General features: G+C 42.5%; 1 protein-coding gene across 2 annotated transcripts in view; it reads left to right on the top strand.

Moving 5' to 3' along the window:
• RNF128 (ring finger protein 128) overlaps window positions 1–20,082 on the top strand; it is a 38,928-nt gene that overhangs the window by 17,343 nt on the left and 1,503 nt on the right. For both annotated transcript variants that reach the window (XM_072876541.1, XM_072876540.1), the window contains exons 2-6: window positions 7,446–7,693; window positions 14,288–14,359; window positions 14,944–15,026; window positions 17,642–17,738; window positions 18,576–18,744. In XM_072876541.1, the coding sequence (XP_072732642.1) occupies window positions 7,446–7,693; window positions 14,288–14,359; window positions 14,944–15,026; window positions 17,642–17,738; window positions 18,576–18,744 (669 nt within the window). The remainder of the gene's footprint in view (window positions 1–7,445; window positions 7,694–14,287; window positions 14,360–14,943; window positions 15,027–17,641; window positions 17,739–18,575; window positions 18,745–20,082) is intronic.

Below are 20,082 nucleotides of genomic sequence, written 5' to 3'. Positions count from 1 at the left end.
AGATCATGCAAGCTCTTTAAAAATAAAATCCTTCATCCTGTAGTAGTTCTCTGGCAGAACTTACTCAGCTGTAGCAGAATGCCTGCAGCCTTTAATCTGTTAAAAATTGCATCCTTAATTTCTCAGTCCTCTTAAAGCATTCAGAGAAAACATTTTGTTGTTTGTCTGCTGAATTGCTGTTTAATTCCTTTGTAAAACAAAAAAAGGTGATCTTTTTTTTTAAAAAAAATTTCTTAGTTAATCTGGACTCACTCTACTACTGTGATATTAAACAACTTCCAATCAGCTAGCCATGGCTAGCCTGTCAGAAAACCCCTTCTACACAGGGAAAGATAATGTTTAACTTCCAGATAGAATTACTGTACTGTTTCCTTTCCTTCCCCTTCCAGTGACTTCTGTGAAACTGTTTCTCTTCAATATTAAAAACCCAGTTGAATCCTAAGGAAAATTTAGTGTTGGTTGGATATTAGGTTCAAATATTGTTGAAATGGATTGCCGATACCACCAAAACCAAGGACTGTTTGCAGGTATACTCGAGTGAAGCGTTAGGCAAGCCGCAGGGCGAGCTGTGGTGGTGCCCGGGGAGAGGAAGCCGCGGCTGTGCCACCGCAGATGCGTTGGTTGCACAAGGCACTCGCTGGACAAAGTGAAATAATTCTGCAAAACTCTGGGTGCTTGATTTCACTCTACTTAAAGATGATGCAAAACTTCAGACTTTCAGAAAGGGGGGGGTGGAAATGAGGGACTCTGAAACGTTGGAGCTTTTGTGCAGCATGCTAGCTTTTTCCTTGTTTGGAAATAACTTGCCTACTTATGTTTTATACCGTCTTTCTTAAAAATGCCTACAAAAGTATTGCCTTCCTCAAATACTATGAAAACATAGTTTTCACCAAACTATGTTGTAGCTAGGTCTGCTCCCAAAGGGGAAGGGGTCCTGTCAGGCTGTTTTACAGGCCATTCTTGGTAAACGGTGATAGAGACATTAGAGGAGTTTGGCTTTTGCTATCTGAGAAAATAAAGATCTACAGAACTTTCCCCAGGTTACACTGAGGCCTTTAAATGGAAATGAAAGGGTCTTTCATGACTTAATTGAAGCTGAATTTGTTTGGTTTAAAGCAAGTTTAAACAATGCAAAACAGTTCCAATGCCTGAATGAGCTGAGAAACCAATTTTAAGTGAGACTAGAGGAGCTGACTTGAAGGTGGAGTTCTTGAGTTGGCTTCCATGACGTGCAAAGCTGTCAAACAGCTGGAAGTTAATTATTCACTGTAAAAAGCTTTGCCAGAGCCTCACAAGAGTCGGAAAAACATACACGGCATTTGTCAGTGCCACCTCAGAGTATTGCACAGAGAAAATGTTAAATAGTTCTCTTAGACTGAATTAACATTCTCTGTGGTGTTAGGTGGGGTTATGGGAAGGCAGTGGTAGAGGAGGCGAAAGTGTGCAGAGATGGCAAGTTTCATAATGGAATTAAGTTTTGAAGGCACATGATGTTTTCTGTTAGGTACTAGTATATTAGACCTTAAAATGGGCTGCACCAGAAAGTAGCGTACAGTTGTAAAGCTGGCGTTGTGGTTAGCAGTCTGAGCCAGTTCGGTTTTCTTGGTTATGAAACTCAAGTGGTGAATAAGAAACATGGTTTTACAATAAAGATTCCTTAAATTTAAACACTGAAAAAGGTTTCCTTAAAACTAAACACGTTTTCTGGCAGTTAATTAGCTGGGGAACTTAAATATGGCCTTCATAACTTGAGGGGGTTTTGCTAACACAGCAGGGATTTAAATTACTGGAGGTGCTCTCTTTCCTCCCCTTCCCAGGTTGTGCTTTGGTTTTATTAAATGCACAATGCAAAAGCTACATTAAGATTAACACGGGGTAAAGTTTTCTGTTTTTCTAACATCTGGAAGAAAAGGCAAAGATCTGCAAGTGCAACAGCAAAGTTTGACTTCAAAGTGGCTGGAGCTCTGAGGAGGAGCAGCAAGCACAAAAAGGCCAGTTTCTTCCTCTTGAGCTGGCTGCTGCACGTGGAGTGGTTTCAACTTGTAGGAGCCTGCACCGGAGCATCCAGGAGGCAGGATTTTACTCTGGAAAACACACTGCTATAGCAACACCCTGCTCTCCTTAGGGGAAGATTTGCTTACCAAAGCTGTCTCGAAGGGATGGTTGCTGTGAAAGCAGCAGTGGGTGAAGCTTAGGCAGCGCCCTGTGCGTGTTCTGATGTTCTCATGCAGTGAGTGGCTCGACTGCAAAGCTGGAGATGCAGGACACTAGGGATAAATTTTAATTATGGTTAAGGTAGCATTCAACTTTCATCGCAGGTGAGGAAATGTGCCTGTTACATTTACACATATGGCTAGCAGCTGTGCTCTTGGAGGGCTGATGGGGCCTTCCCATGCTCCCCAGTAGTACAGACTTCAAGTCAAGACCATGAGCAAGCTCAGTGTCACCACTGCAGTCTCATGTGGGCAGAACTTTCCTATAAGTCTGCATGCTGTGGCTGTAGTCTCCGGGCTTTCAAGTCTTACTCTGCTGTATTTATTCCACCTGGAGTGCTAGTGTAGCTCCCTTCTAAAGTTTTATTTTCTCTTTCTGTATTATAGAAAGGCTTTAACAGCAGTGAGTTTTGGGGGCTGTGCAGAAAGTCTTCAGTCATGTAGCCTCTAATTACTGCAAAACCTGTTGGATTCCTTAATCTCTGAATCTCCTTGACACTTTGTGAACTCCAGACCACCTGGAAGCGGTATTATAACTACCTGAAAGGGTGGACAACTTCAACAGGTTCCAACAGAGAACTGAGAAAGGAATACTCATTACTGGATATTAATAATAAATACCTATGGAAAACCAGTTCCCTTTTCATTTAAAAAAAAAAATTCACTGTAACACCCAGAGAAACCCGCTCGTAGTGTTTTTAGAAGTTGTAATTGTACTTGTAATATGCCTGGGAAGGAGGTAGTTCCCCTAAGCTGCTAGGGCGTCTCATTCCTTCACTTGCGTGGGGGAGGAAGGAAAAAAAATTAGGCAAGTCTGAAAAATCCTACCTCCTGTGGGAATCGGCTTGCACACCGAACACACTGTGACAGCTCTTCCAAGCTGCTTCTGTGGGGAGAGGTTTTATGATGATAGATAGCTGTGCAAGATATGGAGACCGTGGAGGCATCAACGCTGTGCTCTAGCATGGATCTGCAATGCAAGTGTTGCCCTGAGGTATGCCATGGAGTCCCACCATACTTGGCAGTGGCACAATGGGACTTAGTCATATGCAGTGGCTCAAAGAGCTAAAGTTCTGGTTATCCTGTACATTGTGTATTCTTAATCTGAATCAGGTAAGCAATGCTTTGCCATACCTTGTTTTGAAGCAGGGGATTTGGTTGGCCCCAAGATCTAATCCTTGCCTCGATGTGCTTTAATGCATGAACAGATCGTGATTTTTAGCTAAAAATGACTGCTATTAAGGCATTGATTAGGTTGCATTGCAGCCTGCTAAATAGTGTGGGGTGACTGTTCTCCAGGACCTACAATTTGCTTGGTTTAAAATAGATTTATCTGTAGCACACTGTCCTGGTTTTGGCTGGGATAGAGTTGATTTCCTTCCCAGTGGCTGGTGTAGTGCTGTTTTGGGTTTTAGTATGAGAATAATATTGATAACACACTGATGTTTTGGCTGTTGCTAAGCGGTATTTACACTGGTCAAGGACTTTTTTCAGCTCCCCATGCTCTGCCAGGTGCTCAAGAAGCTGGGAGGGGACACAGCCAGGATTGTTGATCCAAACTGACCAAAAAGCTGTTCCACACCATATGGCATCATACTCAGTATATAAAGCTGGGGAAGCAGAAGGAAGGGGGGGGACATTCAGAGTGATGGCATTTGTCTTCCCAAGTCACCATTATGCATGATGGAGCCCTGCTTTCCTGGAGATGGCTGAACACCTGCCTGCCCATGGGAAGTAGCGAATGAATTCCTTGCTTCGCTTTGCTCGCGCGTGCGGCTTTTGCTTTACCTGTTAAACTGTCCTTATCTCAACCCACGAGTGTTCTCACTTTTACTCTTCCGATTCTCTTCCCCATCCCACCGTGGGGGGCGGGGGGGAGGGGGAGTGAGCAAGCGGCTGCATGGTGCTTAGTTGCTGTCTGGGGCTAAACCATGACACACACACAAGAGTAGCACTGGATTACAATAATCCCCTTAATGTGGAAAAGCAGGTGTTTAGTGTGCAAAAGTTAATACTCCCAGTTCTGTGCACCTCTTGCACATTGCATTTCTCTACTGAATTGCCAAACCTTTAAGTTCACGTTTACAGGGAGCAGAGGTGTAATGGCAGAACAAGTGAAGTCTTTGCAGGGCAGAGTTTAATATAGGTATTTATATTGGTATAAATAGATGCAACTCCACTCTGCATGTAAGTAAACCTGATACAGGAAGGTAAAACTTTGATCCCAGTCATGCACTCTCCTTGTATGCCAAATGTGCTTGTGTCCCAGCTCTTCCCCCGCCCCAACAAACCATTTAAGTTCTTGTGCTTCATCTGTGCCAACCCGTATCTGCAAAACAGCATCCTTCAGATTTTGGCCGGCGTGCTGCCTTATGATTTGGGAGGTACCTTCTGCAAAACTCCACATCCACAGAGGCAGATTGTCATTGTCTGAAGACTTGAATGACTTTCCCTCTCCAATTTCACAGGAGATGAGAAACGAGAGAGAGGCTGGGAAATGTTTAACTAAGCAGGTCTTGCTTCTGTTTAGCAATGAGCCCATTATTAGCTAAACAGGTAGCAGCTTAATCTTGCCTTCTAATGTCCCTTAAAAACTGTTACAGAAAGCTTTACCTGAATCACAAAAGCTGACGCCTAGGCAAGGAACTTGGGTTTCTGTGAGGTTTTTGCTATGCACAACTAATTGACTTTCCTCTTGCTTTCAAGTCTGGGGAGGGAAAGCTGACAGTTCAGGGCAGCTGCTATGCTTGAGACACCTCTGCAGATGTCCACTCAAATCGCTTGTTTCCATTAAGATGCCCAAGCACTGTCAGGAGCCTCTGTCTAGGTTGGTGGTTTCCAGGCCACAGTAACATGTTTCAGTATCTGTCATGATGGGACCCATCTAGCAGCTCAGGAAGAGTTGGGTGGCGGGTGATCCTAGCTGGTTTTATTCTAGAAGCACAGCAGTAGTCCTAAACATGGATTCTGGGCTTCTGTCTTAGCTTCAGGCTAATAGGGCATCATTGAATCCCTTCTTGGCAGGTGAAGGAGGCTTTGCTTTCTGCCAGGTAAGGATGATGCCCCTGTGACAGGCCCTGCATGATGGTGCCAGAGCCTTGTTTAGTCCCTGTCCAAAAGGAGCTTCTGAAGTGACTAAACTCCTGTGCTACTGATAGCCAGAAATTAGGTGCAGTTTCTGGATTCCTTTCCCCTGTTGTTGGCACAAGGCATTTGGTTAACTTCATGTGGTGTCAGGTTAGATCACCTGTAATTGCCTTTAGAAATTAATTGTTGGTCCTAAGAGTTTGCATTACAAAATATTGAAGATGGATGCTGATGTATGTCAGTGGGGGTTTGCTCCAAGGGGGAGGGGGAGTAGTGCAGGTGCTGATGGAAATGACCACCCTCTCACTTCTGCCCTTGTTGCTCCAGTGTCAAAGCTACCAGCTGACCACTTGCATGTGTTTATCTAAAGCAGAGCTGAAATTGTGAGAGAAATCTCTGGGGGAAAAAGTGTCAGGAAGACTTAAAACTGTCATCTAATGACATCCTGGCAAACTGATTAGCCTGAAACTTAAACAGAAGGTTTTGTTTTTCTTTAAGGGTAAAACTTGTTCACAACTGATGGCTTAGTAGCCAAAGTGGTTTTGCAGGCTGATGGTGACATTTCATTAACAGGAATCCCTACACTACGTCTTGTATTGCGCATAACCACAAGCTGTACTTGACTAGTGAGACACGCAGAAGCAAAAGGGAATAAGACAGAACAAGCTTTTCTGCTTTTTTTTGGCAGGCGTTTTATTTTTGTGTTGCCACAGCCTGCTGTTCTACACTTTCTTCCATGCTTATGAAAGTAAGTCTCGGCTTCTGACTTGACCCATGTGTAATTCTTTACTTGCTCCTGACGCCCAACTCCAGCTCATTTTATAACTGACATATAAGCCCTAGTTCATCAGAAAGGACAGTAGTTGCAGATTATGTGAACAAGCTCGAAAACTAATAAGCACTTTCTCAAATGACAGCCTTTGTGGTTTAACACCAATTCTAGGTTTTTTGATAGCAGAAAGTTGGATAAGGTTTCTCTTAATGAAGGGAAAAAAAAATTGGTCTCCCCATTTAAGTGTTTGGCTGGGAGGTTAGCTAAAAAGAACACTTCTGTAACGGCCTTTATTCCTTCACCATGCAATATCTATTATGAATGTTGTGCAGCTGATGCCTTAATGCAGTGAGACTCCTGACCAGCTAGTCTTCAAATCCACTTTTCTTGTATTTAGTTTAGAGAGAGGCCAGTGACAATTTACTTGTCTCCTGTCTCCCCTTTTTTTTCTTAAGAGCCTCTCTGTTATATTGGGACTGCCCGAAGTTCCTGCAAATAGTATCAAGTGTCCTCAAGCACTTGCTTGTCACCGAAATGAAAGCAGCTTTTGTCCTGGTCTGTGCTTGGTGACCAGAATTGCTTGAAATTTCTTCCTACCATAAAACCCTTGTTTCCTCTGATGGCTTGTCATGATGTTCAACTGAGTAAATGAAATCTGTTGTTAAAATCTGGATGGAGTTTGCCATCTGCCACTGTTTAAAAGCTGAGTACACCTCAATATTTGCTTCCCTCTGAATTTGCACTAGAAACCCACAACAACATTTATAGTTCACAACCAAATTTAACTCAAACATTTCTCAATTGCTTCTGAAAGTACAGAAGCAAAGGCTGACCTATGGCTTTGCTCAGTGTCTGGGGAAGTACTCAACAGTACTGTCAAATTTAGAAGAGAGGTGTTAAGAAGTAGCAGCGGAGCAGGGAGGGAGTCAGATCCATTACAGGAAGGGTCCCTAAGCCACCAGCTGCGTACCTGGCATCCCTGAGCTCCTGGAGGTACCGCAATCCCTAGTGACCTCACTTTGTATCGGTTTTATTTTTAACTTCATATTGTTCAAAGGCATGTTAAAATGGAAATCACCAAAGTGTTGAGTCTAAAATAATGCTAGTGCATGTCCTATATGGGAGTGAGGAATGCTACGGAGAGGAATGAATTCTAAATATGGTTCACTTATGCAGCTCATAGGTAATCAGACATACCTGTCAGCTGAACAAGCACATGGAGATGACACTTATTCCATCAGCTTGTGTTGAATCTGCAAATGCTAGTCAGAAACTTTCCAGTCTGTTCTTTAGCACTTGAACTGGAACATCTATGACAATGACTTTTACACAACACCTGGGAACTGAGCATGGATTCCCCTTCTCCTTTGCAGGTGCTGAAAGCATCGTTGCAATTATGATTGGCAACCTGAAAGGCATGGAGATCTTACACCGGATTGAGAGTGGCATGAAAGTGACTATGGTTATTGAAGTGGGGAAAAAGCATGGTCCTTGGATGAATCAGTACTCCATCTTCTTCATCTCGGTGTCGTTTTTCATTGTCACAGCAGCAACCATGGGCTACTTTATTTTTTATTCTGCTCGGAGACTCAGGATCGCAAGGGCCCAGTCCAGGAATCAGGTGAGTTTGTGCCATTGCTTTTTTTTTTAAATACCTCTGAGCCTCCATGCTGTGGTTCTTGAGGGCAAAATACTGGTTGAGCACCAAAATTACTGAATTTGTTAATTCCACAGGAAGGAGTGTGATCTTTAAAATGCTAAGAGATATATCTTTAAACAGCTTAAAACTTTCTGAAGAAACAGCAAAAAGTAAACTGTCCGGAGAAAGCAACTGATCGTGTTTAGCTAACTTTCTCCTACAAATTTTACTCCCTGAACTGCAGTGCAGCCGTAATGCTGATGTATTGGAGGCGGTGAGAGAGCTAAACTGCTTTTAGCTGACCCTCACACTTCCCACGTAGCACTGCCTATGTGCTAGCTGTAATGTGAGACACGACTGCAAATGTGTCTGCAAAATGGTGCATGACTTTGGCCGCCTTTCTGTAGACCACAAGTTGGGAAACTGCTGCTTGTTGAAAGCTGCTTTCTGACTGAAAGCTTTCTGAGAATTGCAGTGACAGCCTCAATTAGGATTTGAAAAAAAGCACTGTTAAATTGTGTTCTTTTTAAACCCCTGGCAGGGAGTTGCTAATGAGTTAAGTTTCCAAGTAACTCTCTTCTGTGCAATAATCTGATCAGCTGATAGGACTACCGCTTAAGCTTTGTCTTCAGTCTGATCAGACCCACCTTATACCTGCTACTTTAGGGCTTAAGCAAAAGCCTTAGAAGTGAGAATAAAGTCCTGGCATGACATCTGTCAAAGGTGATGGGCAGCAGCAGGAACAGGATATGGGTGGCTCAGATGTGAGTACTTACTTCACCCTTGCCCTTACAGCTGTGTTGCGAAGGAGACCATTGGTATTTGCAGTGCTTCTTGCAGGAGCTACCTGAACTCTGAAAGAAGAGTTGTTAGAGTCCTCTCCTACAGACAGCAATAGCACAAACATCTCACTCCAGCTGGGCTCAGAGTATGTGAATTATCTCTGGATCAGTGGTTAGATAGTTAAAGAAGTGACAGACTTCTCTGCCATTGCAGAAGACCTGCCCTACTGAGCTTCTCTGCTGTCCTGGATTTCAGGCCCCTTGAGCAAGATCTTTCTGAAATAAGATGATGAAGCTGGAAGTTGGACACAGGTGTTGAAATTCAGGCCAGTTTCAGGCTTCTGTAACACTTTAGGACTGGCTTCTTTAAAATGCTAACATGCAGAACCATTGTTCTTGGCAGGCAGAGAGACTAGCCAGGGTGAATGACAGCAATATTCCCCAGAGTTGAATGTTGGGTTGAAATATTGGCCAGAGTTGAATGCTGGGTTCTCTCTAGTAATCACAGAACCTAACTCCAGTCCAGAACACAGTCCAATTTGTGTTCTGAAATCCTGTTGTTTAAGTGTAATCTTGTGGATGATGGTCAGCTGGCTATATCCTTACTGAGACTAGAGATCTAACAGTGATCTGAAACTATTTGTGCCTCGTCTAAGCTGTGTCTGCCTCAACTTCTGGACTAGGCCTCCTCTAGGTGCTTTGTTTGAGGCCGTTTGTGTGTTCTGATGTTATGCCACACCTGGAAGTGGTGTGAGGAAGCAATAAGGAAATAAGGATACAATAAGGGAATAGTTGAAAGAGTGGTATTGGAAGTTGTCACCTGCCTGTGAGATGTAGCATTGCCACTCCTGGATGTCATATGGAGTTGTCTCTGTAGAACCTTTCATGAGGGATGGCACGGAGCTCTAACTTGATGCTGTCTTCTTGCTGACATCTGTGGACAGAGATGCACACTGTCTCCTGCTGATGAATTCCCTTTTTCATTCCCTGCCATCTACCCTAGTATAAGAACTCTGTTCAATGCTACACAAACCCGGGCAGGAAGAACTGGGCGCCCTAGAAGCTGGTCTGCAAAAGACACTGTTTATCAATTCACATGAAAATTTTTCTTCCTTTGAAGGTATTTAACAGAGCAGTTGTGGAAGTCCAGCTCTACTCGGAGCTATTGGGCTTTCAACAGGCTACAAATGTTATTAATGCCTCAGTGGTAGATGGTACTGGGAAAATCCAGTCTGCTTGGCTAGCACCTTCACAAACTATTTCTATCTTGGGCTCTGTGTGCCTGAGGAGTTTACTGTAGATTGAAAAAATAACATTGATAAATGATATGTCAGTTCCACATGATTTCAGCGGAACTGAAATTAAGGAGCCTTAAAAAGTGCTTTATAAAGTGTAAGAATAGAAGAAAGCTGCTCTGCTATCAGGGAGTGAAAATGTACTGTTTTGTAAACGTGAAACTCAAGACAATCCAGAATTGTTTTCAATTGTTTTTTATACCATGGCATCTAAAAACTGACCTCACAATGGTTAGATAAGCAAAGAATAACAAGAAAGTTCTTGTTGGTGAAGGTGAACTACTGAAAGGTGATGCTACAGTGTCCCCTGTTAGCCAGCTGATTGGATTTTCAGTGTATATCCGAAGTCTGAGACTTCTAACTGCTTTGGCTCCATGAAGTATTTAATTATTAGTCAAACAACTTATCAGCTTGTATTAGTCAAACAACTTACCAGCTTGCATGCTACGTGGGGAGCTTTCCTGCCATCATTCAGCCCTTTGGAAACTTGGATTGCCTGGACTTCAGTCTGTTGTTTGGTGGGGTAAAGGTGTGTGTTTTGTCTCCTTTATTGCACAGATATCGAAGGGTTATACATTCATTTGGGAGGTGTCTTTAGGAAACAGTCAAATGTGTTGATAAGTATTACAAATTTTCCCTCTTTCGGAAGTGAACTGCTGTTCTGAATGCATCCCTTTACCCAGTGTTACTACTGTTCAAAGTATCTGTCTGCTTTTTTGACCTTCCCTGTGAGATTATATTGCTATTGTGTGAGGAGTCTTTTAAAGTGTCAGTCTACCACTTGAACCAAAACGAACACTTTTGAATTGCTCTACAGAGTGCTATGATGAGCTAATGGTGATATGTGATAATGATGCTCTGCAGCTTGTCTCTTGTATGTTCAGGTTCCTGAATATTTGGCTTGTTCTTGTGAACTGAGCCACAGCCCCAGGAGAGCTCTTGCCCTGGACTGAAAAGGGTAATGAAGCTTGAGTCCCACTTGCTTACTATAATGCGTAGAACAGAAACAGGGGAGACCATTTTCTAGATGCTTGGTCTCTTCTGCAAAGGCTTCTTGAAAACAAGAGCCTGGCTAGATGCGTGTTTCATTCATGCATGGGACTAGTAGGAACCCCTGCTTGAATTGGATGGCTTCCAGGTGTTACCATATTGGCAATATGTTTCTCCCTTTCTTTTGGCTTGAGAAAAATCTTCAGACTTCAGTGCTTTCTGAAGCAATCTTTTGTTTTATAGACAGTCAGGCTGTTGAGTTCCTTTAAACTTTGTCGTTTGCTAATACAGTTTCTGTACTTCTTGGTATACCAAGACTTGGTATGACTAGCTTCTTCCGGTGAAGGCACTTTTTCTGGATGGTTTGATCACATATAACCCAGGTTTTAAACATGTTCTCCTCTGCAGACTTTTCTTGAAGGCAGCAGCTGTCTCTCACTCAGATTCAGCAGGAATTGCATACAAGTCAGTAATGTAAAACTGCAAAGGGTTTATTTAATTAAAGTTGAGTGGCTATTGAGAACAGCCAGTCATGTTGTCTTGAGGTCCAAGCAAAAATGTAAGTTTAGTAGCACATCTGTCCTGAGTTAAAATAGAGTAGCTTTTTCCTCATGAGCCAGCTAGCTAAACTGTTTATAACCTGCTAGTTCTTATCTGAATGCATATTTTCTTCTGGGCTTGAAATTCAAGTCCCCATCTCTGCGATATCTTCTTGCTCACAGACCTCATGTTGCAATAAGGTGGAAAAACAAGGCAAGTGTGGTAGGTGGCTTGGTACCTTTCTAGTCAGCAGACTACTAGCAAATTCAGTTCCTCTATATATAAACCTTTCTTAATAATGCAAAATGGCCAGTGATGTTATCTGTGGCCTGGTTTCTAAGCTTAAGTCTTCACTTCCATTGATTTCATAAAGATTAGATGCTGCAGCTGAGAAATGACCTACTTAATGGCTTTGGAGGAGGTGAGTTGCTCAACTTTCCACAATTCAGAACTGTTTTCATGGAGTAGCTACCTGTGGGAAAGAACTTCCTTAGCTCACAGGAGAAAAGCAGGAGTTCCTGACCTCCTTAGAGCTTGCTGGTCTGCATTGCCATGACCATGCTCACAGGGTGCCTTATGCAGAAAGGGCTGGAGAGAAAATCTGCAGCATTGGACTAGGGAAGACTGAAGACTAAGCAACAGCAAATCTAACTTTCCCAGTTAGGTACCTCTCTACTTCAACATGCCAGAGCCAGGACCTGACCTGTTTTGTAATATCTTGATTTTTTTTTTTTTCCCCCCTGCCTCAACTTAGCTGTTTTTTCTAGAGTTGCTGGGTTGGGGCTTTTAGACTTTTAATGTCATGAACATTTAATGTTTGCTTGAAAAACTTGGCTTCACAAAATGCTTTGACATTCCAACCTTGAGTATCCTGGATCTCCTGGTAGGCTATTCAATAAAAAGCTTCCTGTTGCAACCTTTCTCCATCCCCCTGGAGGGGTGTTCTGCTGTACTTACCAAAATCAATGTTAAAGGTGACTTTGCCATTGGTGCATTTCATGAAGAGCAATTAAACTTGTGCCCAGGCAAAAGTTAAAATATTGTTTCAGTAAATTATTAACGATACAGCCAGTTGGGTCCTGTCTAATATGCTTGGCCTGACATTAGATGTGTAGATTAGATACTGTATGAGGGAGTACATTCCTAGAGAGTTTAGTTTTCACTTAGTAACAAGTAGTAGTGACAGATAGTTCTGGCTGCATATGAGAGATACTAACATTGCTGCATTCCTGCTCTGTAGATGTTACCACATTTGCTGCTGAAACTTCTGGGGGCCTCAGTGTTTACTGAGGTGAATATGTGGCTGCTTCTCTTTGGCTTCAGTCTGAAACACTGACAAGGGAAACATCATTCTAAAGTTAACCTTAAGTGACATACAGAAACATATTGATGTCTTCAGCAGAAGAAGCTTCAAAGAAAACTTGACTAGTTCCTGTTCCTAAAAAATATACCTGAAAACTTGTTTGCATCCTTCACCTCTGCATTGTGTGTATCTCTTCCTTGATAGTTGTTAATAGCTATCAACTATTAAACTCCTAAAAGCATGCACATTGATGCTATATCTTAGGACCCCAAAACAATGCCAATATACAAATAGGTCATTTTGCACCAAAACTGTTTGACAGGGTCCCAGCAGACCATATAAATCAACTTGTTTGCCATTGACTGCTTCAGCACGGGGATTCTTATGCAGACTTGAATTACTAATTCTCACTGAGTTTGTTAGGTGTCAGCAGCAGCCCTCCACCCACTCGCTCCTTCTGTACTTGTACCACCAGCACTGCGCCTTCATCCCAGGAAAGATTCTTGTAACTGAACTAAAATGCATAAGGGGAAGTAATGCTGGAAAGCTTACAGTGTGGGCTTCCTGCACAGAGCAGCTGAATTGGGAAGAGGATTTTTGATTAGCTGCAAAACTTGAGTCTAGTCTGTCCCTAAGATAAGTGCCGTGTTGGGATGGCACTGCCAGAGCTGCCTGATACGCTGCCATGTCCTGAGGCCAGTGCACTGGGGAGGGAGGGGACAGTCATATTCTTGGTGTTGGTGGAACAGCACTGACCCGTGACCTTTAAACAGAGACATTGGCTCCTGTGCTAATTACATGCTTTGCAGTGACAGCTGGACAGCAACAGTTGCCAGGCAAGCTGGGCTTCTGCTGCCTGCTCATCTCTGCCCTGGTATCCTGACAGCAGCAAGCAAATTAGTGCATGAAGAGGAATGCTTCCTCCTCTGCTTTCATTAAAGCTGCCTTGTAAGCCACCTGGGACTGGTCATTTGATTTGTTTCACACCTTGTGTCATGGGGAGGGGGAGAAATAGCTCTGAGCCCTTTTTTTTTAATTTTTTTTTTCCTTTGTGTGTTACTTTGAACCAATGTTGAGATAAAACTGCATTCTTCCACTTGACAGGAGCGGTGGGTGCTAGGAGGCTCCTGAGCTGTTTGCATGCTCTGTAAAGTAGTTGTGCCAGAGGACTAGTTCAGGGTGGGTTGGTGGAGGCTGAGCTGATTGGTAAAGAATCTCACCTTTCAGCAGGATGTGAGTTTGTGGCAGGAAGCTGTCATAAAGTGAGTAGTTAAAACTATTGATTGTCAGACTCAATGTTTGGTCTTCTGTACTGAGTCAATTTGAAGGCTTCTGTTCTGCAGGCTAGGTCTAATCTGATCAAGGTATTATCTTACATCTTCTCAAAGAAGAAACCCTTGACATTCCTGTGCTTTGTGAAAAGGTTAGGTAAAAACAAAGCATATGCAAATGCCTTGTTGGTGTGTCATCCCGAGTCAATAACCACATCAGTATGTCCTGCAACTCTGTTTCGTGTTGTCTGTAAATAGCATGGTCATGCTTACTTGGCTTGTTTTGATAACAGCTGGGTTATAAAACTGGTGCCTGCTTGCAGTAGGGACCTTGGTAAGTATTAGTAACCACCACTTAAGAGAAAAATGATTGTTTAACCCGCTTTCTGTTACAGCGACAACTAAAGGCCAGGGCTAAGAAGGCCATTGAACAGTTACAGCTGCGCACACTGAAGCAAGGGGACAAGGTATGACTGATCCTATAATTTCCCGAGTGTTATGGCACACCCTTTGCAAGGAACCCAGAGAGCGGTCCTTAGTACTGGAGCAGGATGCCGAAGTTTCTCTGAACCCATAACTGTCTGCTGCAGAGATGGTTCCTCTTTCAGACCAGGTCATTTTCTGGGGTGCAAGACTTTCCAATTTGCACACTCTTGTAAATCAGATTTTTTTTTAGCTGCTTGCTTGTAGTCTTGATGAGGTGAGAGTTCCTAAATTGCTGGCATGGATGCTTAAAGGTAAACTAGTATATCTAATCAGCTTCCCTGGCTAAAACTGGAGGTAACAGTTTCTAAATCTCCACAGTAGTGCCTCAAATAATCCAATGATGGTTTGCAGCTGGACTTCTAAACCATGAGATTAAACTTTCAGTGCTTCTGTTAAAGTGTCAGCTTGACTAGGAGTAATCCACACAATGTGTTTATATAAGATTATGTACGGGAGCTGTCTTAGATTACTTTAGCTAGACCCCTTTGTCTGCAGTAAATCTGACTGTAGTTCAAAGGAAGCTTTCAAAGTCTGTTAACGCTGTAAATTTATTTCACCGCTTTAGGAAACTGGTCCTGACGGAGACAGCTGTGTTGTGTGCATCGAGCAGTACAAGCCGAACGAAGTAGTGCGTATTCTGACTTGCAAGTAAGTTGTCTTCCAAACTGCTCCTTAATCCAAAATCTGGAAGCATGCCTCTTACTGATTGTTCCTTCTGCTATTGTTAACAAAGCTGATCAAACTTTAATCAAGCTGTTGCACAGCAAGAATTCTTGAATCTCTGTCAAACAGTGTTTTGAACAACAGGAGCTGTGTAAATACACACTTGTAGTGTGCCCCAATGGCCTGTGTTCATAACTTCCCCAGTAAGTGGATTGACAAGCATAACTTGGCAGACCACAGTGCCTCTCCAGGGGATGCCAGGGCTTTTTAAAGATTTCTTCCTTTGCTGGTGTATAAGAATGTTACCTCTAAAATGCAGATAACTGGCAAAACTATACCCATTTCTTGTCACTTAGTTTACTGGTTACTAAGAGGGTCGTGCTCCTGCTAAACTTGTTAAACCATGCTAACTTTTGTAGTTTAAAAGAAAGCATTTCTATTCTTGTATGCATCATCTGAAATAGAGACCAAAATAGAGGTATAGCAGTTTATTTTTATAGAATTCTCTACTGTTGTATCTCATTGCTGTGCTATTGTGGAAGCCTGGTATGGTAGCACTAAGACTTCAATTTGATTGCTCCTAAAATGAGCAATGAAGCCTTTTCAGGGCTTAAGGAAACTTGTTCTGTGGGACCTCCCCCCCTGTGCCTGCTGAATGGGACTGCTCTGGCAAAGCTTCTAACATCAGAGGGCTGCCATGTGAACTGCACAAATTTCATATAGGAAGAGGTTTTGTAACCCTTGGAGGGTTACAAAAAAGCACTTGGAAAAATTTTGACGTAGGAAAAACGAAATTCTGAAGAATGGAAAAATCTGTAGCTGCTGTTGTGTGCTGAGCAGTGTTATTTGTCAAACACTATCAAATCTGAGCTGGGGTTACCTTTGCACCAGGTTAGTTTTGCAAAAGCTTTCTCTGCTCCCAAGCAGTAAGACTTCTAAGCTGTTTTGATATCAAGAAGTTAGCCTGTTAAGGTGTTATCAACAAACTTCCTTGATCTAATGCTTAATAGTTTAGAAAAAACCAAATCAGAATAAGCTTTCAGGCATATGTATTAATGATTATTCAGTTGTCTTGTCAGGTTTATGCTCGTGGGTAGTTTAGTAATGTTTTTTAGTAACTGTTTAGTAATGAAGTAAGTCCTATGAGTACGGAAGTGTTTAGACAGGCTCTAGATGCTTGTGGCTGATAGGAGACCTGACTTCTCATTATTTCCCTATAAACCCTGCTAATCATGATATGAGCTTGCAAACAAAGCAATGACTTATTGGGTTAAGACAGGAGTAACTTCTTTTGAATGTATTCTTTATACACAAATTTGCTGCATTATGCTTTCTCTGAGACTGCTTTTACATAAATTTGTGATGTTTCATTCCTCTTTGGCCCAAATGTAGCTCTAAGAGGCGTAGCTCAAGATCACTGCATTTACTTGATAATCTTCACCAGTGGTGATCTCTACCAGTATCAACCATATTAAATTCTCTCTCACATGAGTGTTAAACCGATATTTACTGCAAGAACGTAGTTGATGTTGGTGGTTGACCTCAACACTGAGACCCTACTTGTTGAAAGCATTTAACTATATGAAAGAAACAAGCAATCGAATTCTCCTGTGAGTCCCATCAGTGGTATCTAAGTATCTGGGGTGTGTGAATTTGCAGAAAGCATTCTTGTCCAGATAGTCAAACTGAAGGCATTTATAGTAGCAGAGGTACACAAGACCAGTATTAAGTCCAAGCACTTAAAATAGTCACGCATCAAGGAAGTTTCAGGTTGTACTCTAGACATTATGTTGGTGCAGCTGGATGGAGATGCTGGTTACGTGGGCTGAATTGGAGAATCCTGGTATCCTGCTGGGGTGTAGGATACTGAGCACTGGATGTGGTGATCTCTGCACTTGTCTCATAATGGAGTTCTGATTAATATAGAGCAGTGCCTGTCTGCCTTGCTATTTCTATTCAGGTTGAGGGAACAGGCAGATTACAGGATTTCAAGTCATCCTCCTAAATCTGTGGCCTAATTCAGACCTATTGTGGAATTGAGTGTCTTCATAGAAGCACACATTTGCATATGTAATGGCTGAACTATATTTACTTTCTTGAGTACACAGCCTGCCAAATATCCACTTGGAATACACAGTGACTGCATAGACAAAGTAAATGTGTGGGAGTATAGTTTATCTTGAGGGCATAACTGTGAGATTACTTTTCTCTGTAGTTTTAATAGAAACAAGTGCTATTTAGTCATCTGCATCTGCATGACAGAAGTTAACCTTAAAGCTAAGCCTGAGATGTCAATATTTGTATTAGTTAAATTATCAGCTGGAAATGTATTGTACACAGATTTAAAAAAAAAAGCTTAAGACTGATGTAGCAAAGATTATGATAACGCTGAATTCTAGCAAGTTGTTTAAAGATACTAATAAGCATAAACCAGCTACAGGTTGAGAGATCAACTATCCATAACTTTCAACTGAAACTTGTGGCAAAATAAGGTAATCCATTCTAGAATGAATACTCAGTGTTTGAGTGGTTCTTCATAGCTGCCACATGAACAGTTTTCCTGGTGTGAAACCTAACTGTTGGTTACTTTCTTCCACCAGCCATCTCTTCCACAAGAACTGTATTGACCCCTGGCTTCTGGAACATAGGACATGCCCGATGTGCAAATGTGACATACTCAAAGTTTTGGGTGTTGAGGTAAGCCAGTAGTCTTTCTTAGTGGCAGATGCCATTATCAGTGTTAACGCTAGTGTAGTAACGACATATTGAGCTAGTTCATGCTCTAGAGCATAGGTGATAAGCACAGGTACTGCCATGTCAGTGGTGAGATGCTACAGGACTAATTGCCATGTCCCCTTCAGCAAAGCCTGCAGCTGACCTGGTTCGAGTTGGTATCATCTAAGGCCTCGGGCAGAATGTCAACCAAAATTGATTGTAATGAATGACTGAAGAATTGCTCTTAGCTCTTGCACTTGCAGCTAAGGGTGTTTCTCAAAGCTTTAGGCAGACTTTGACAACTCGTACTGTCCCTGAAACCAGCTTCTATTCAGTTACTAAGTACCTGGAGTCCTTAAAGTGAATGTGTTAGCATGTATGGCTTTCCTGGAGCTATGACTTCCTAGGATACCTAAGGAATTTCTGATGTGTTCTGCAACTGCTCATTGTGGCAAGTGGCAGGGGAAGTTGCTGTTGCCAATGCCTGACACTGCCTGGACCAGCTAAAATGTATGCCAGAGTTTGCCTGGGGGAGGGAGATCTGCACTGAGTGGAAGGAAGAATCTATTTGCCTGGTACTGGGCAGTAAAAGGGAAGAGCTGGCTGAAGAATGCGGAAGCTGCATCTCAACTTCCCACTCAGTAACTGGTTTTCACCTATGATGCTGGAGGTTAATAGCAGAGCTTTTTTTTTCACTTTTAATTATTTTTTTTCTCGGTAAAAGTTCACTAGGCTCCAGTCCTTGCATGTTTCCAGGAGACCAATGCCTGCAACCTCCCACAAAGTTGTAACTTAACTGGTTTCTCTTTTTTCACAAAGGTGGATGTAGAAGAAGGGGCCGAGTCTGTGCGAGCCACAGTATCCAGTGGGACATCAAATGTCTCTACAGTTAATGAAGAGGATAATCATAGTGAAACAGCATCATCTGGATATGCTTCTGTACAAGGAGCGGATGAATCTATTCTGGAGGAACATGCACCATCAGAAAGTGTGTCTACTGTTTCATCTGTCTTGCTAGATTGCATTGCACTTCATTGCTTATACTGTGAATTAGGGGGGTTTGCCTTAACATATCAGAGTGCTTGAATACCTTGTTTTTCAGGGTCATCTTAATCTTCCCTTTTGTTTTAGTACTTGGCTCTGACACTTGGTCTTTGTCTTCAAATGAAACACAGCCTAAATGTGAATTAAAAACTGAAGTCTATGAAAAGAATAGTTGAAAATTAGAGGCTTACTACTTAAAGGCCAAAGAGATTTTTCTGAAGATGTCCCTCATCTTGTTGTCTCTTTGGAGATTTCATTTAGATGAGCAAGTGTTGCTTTGCCACCAGATCTGTCTGCTTTAAGTAGTTAATTACTTACAGAAAACTTCTGGGGAGTAAGTCCTGCTCTAGCTTAGATGATGCAAAATGGAGATGACAAATACTTAATTGAATTTCAGATTTTGCCAAGGCTGAGTCATCCTTGAACACTTTCAGAGAATTTTAATTGGAAAAGACTATCAGCTTTTCCAAATACCTTATCTTTTTGAACAAGACATTGAAAGTGTCTTTTTAGTGCTCAACTTTGCCCACACACTCTCAGTGTTCCTGCTGATCTTAAAAATGGAAAGGTTCCAGGTAAAAAAATGAAAGTAACTATCCCCTGGATTGTGGAATGGCCTTGCAAAGAGGAGTAAGTGGGGAAGTGTTCAGAGGCAAAAGGGATGCTCTGGCTGTGTCTGCTTAGATTTCCTGTGGGAAACCTAGCTGATAGGAAAGTGTGGGATTTGCTGCGTGCCACGTGTGGAACATGTTGCTCTAGCAAGTGATTGTGTTTGTGAGTGTGTTCGTGAGTGCCCTGTTTAGGCACCCCAGTAGAGCAGAGGGCACTTCCTATAAGCTGAACATCAGAAGTGGAAATGGCATCCCTATAAGCAACCAAAGTGATGCTGGATTAGTTACAGGGCTCAGGCCCTTGTGTATTCTCACTTTGAGTGGCAAGGACACACACTAACATCAGCCTAACAAGGTTAGTCTGTAGGGAGAAGGCCTTCCCCTCTGAATCAGCCTGGGTCCCACAGTTTATCCTGAACCTAGTCTCTAGAAGTTGCTCCTGATGCCTGTCTTCAGCAGCCCTAAAGTTATATGAGAATTGCCAATCTCCTTATAGTTGGATTTCATAGCCTCACATGGCCTTCTGCCACTTGAGCACACAACCTAGGCTTACTCAGCACGAGTGAGAAGTGAACTTCAGAGCTGAGTAGATACCTTTAGAAATGACAAGTAGTGTCAAGAATGGTCTCACAAACTAACGAGGGGCAGCAGAAGAGTGGTAGTTGGAGCAC

The sequence above is a fragment of the Ciconia boyciana genome, chromosome 12 (genome assembly GCF_034638445.1).
Source record: "Ciconia boyciana chromosome 12, ASM3463844v1, whole genome shotgun sequence".
Classification (NCBI taxonomy): Eukaryota; Metazoa; Chordata; class Aves; order Ciconiiformes; family Ciconiidae; genus Ciconia; species Ciconia boyciana.
Note: the sequence above shows the minus strand (reverse complement) of the source record. Positions and strands in the feature narration are given on the sequence as shown.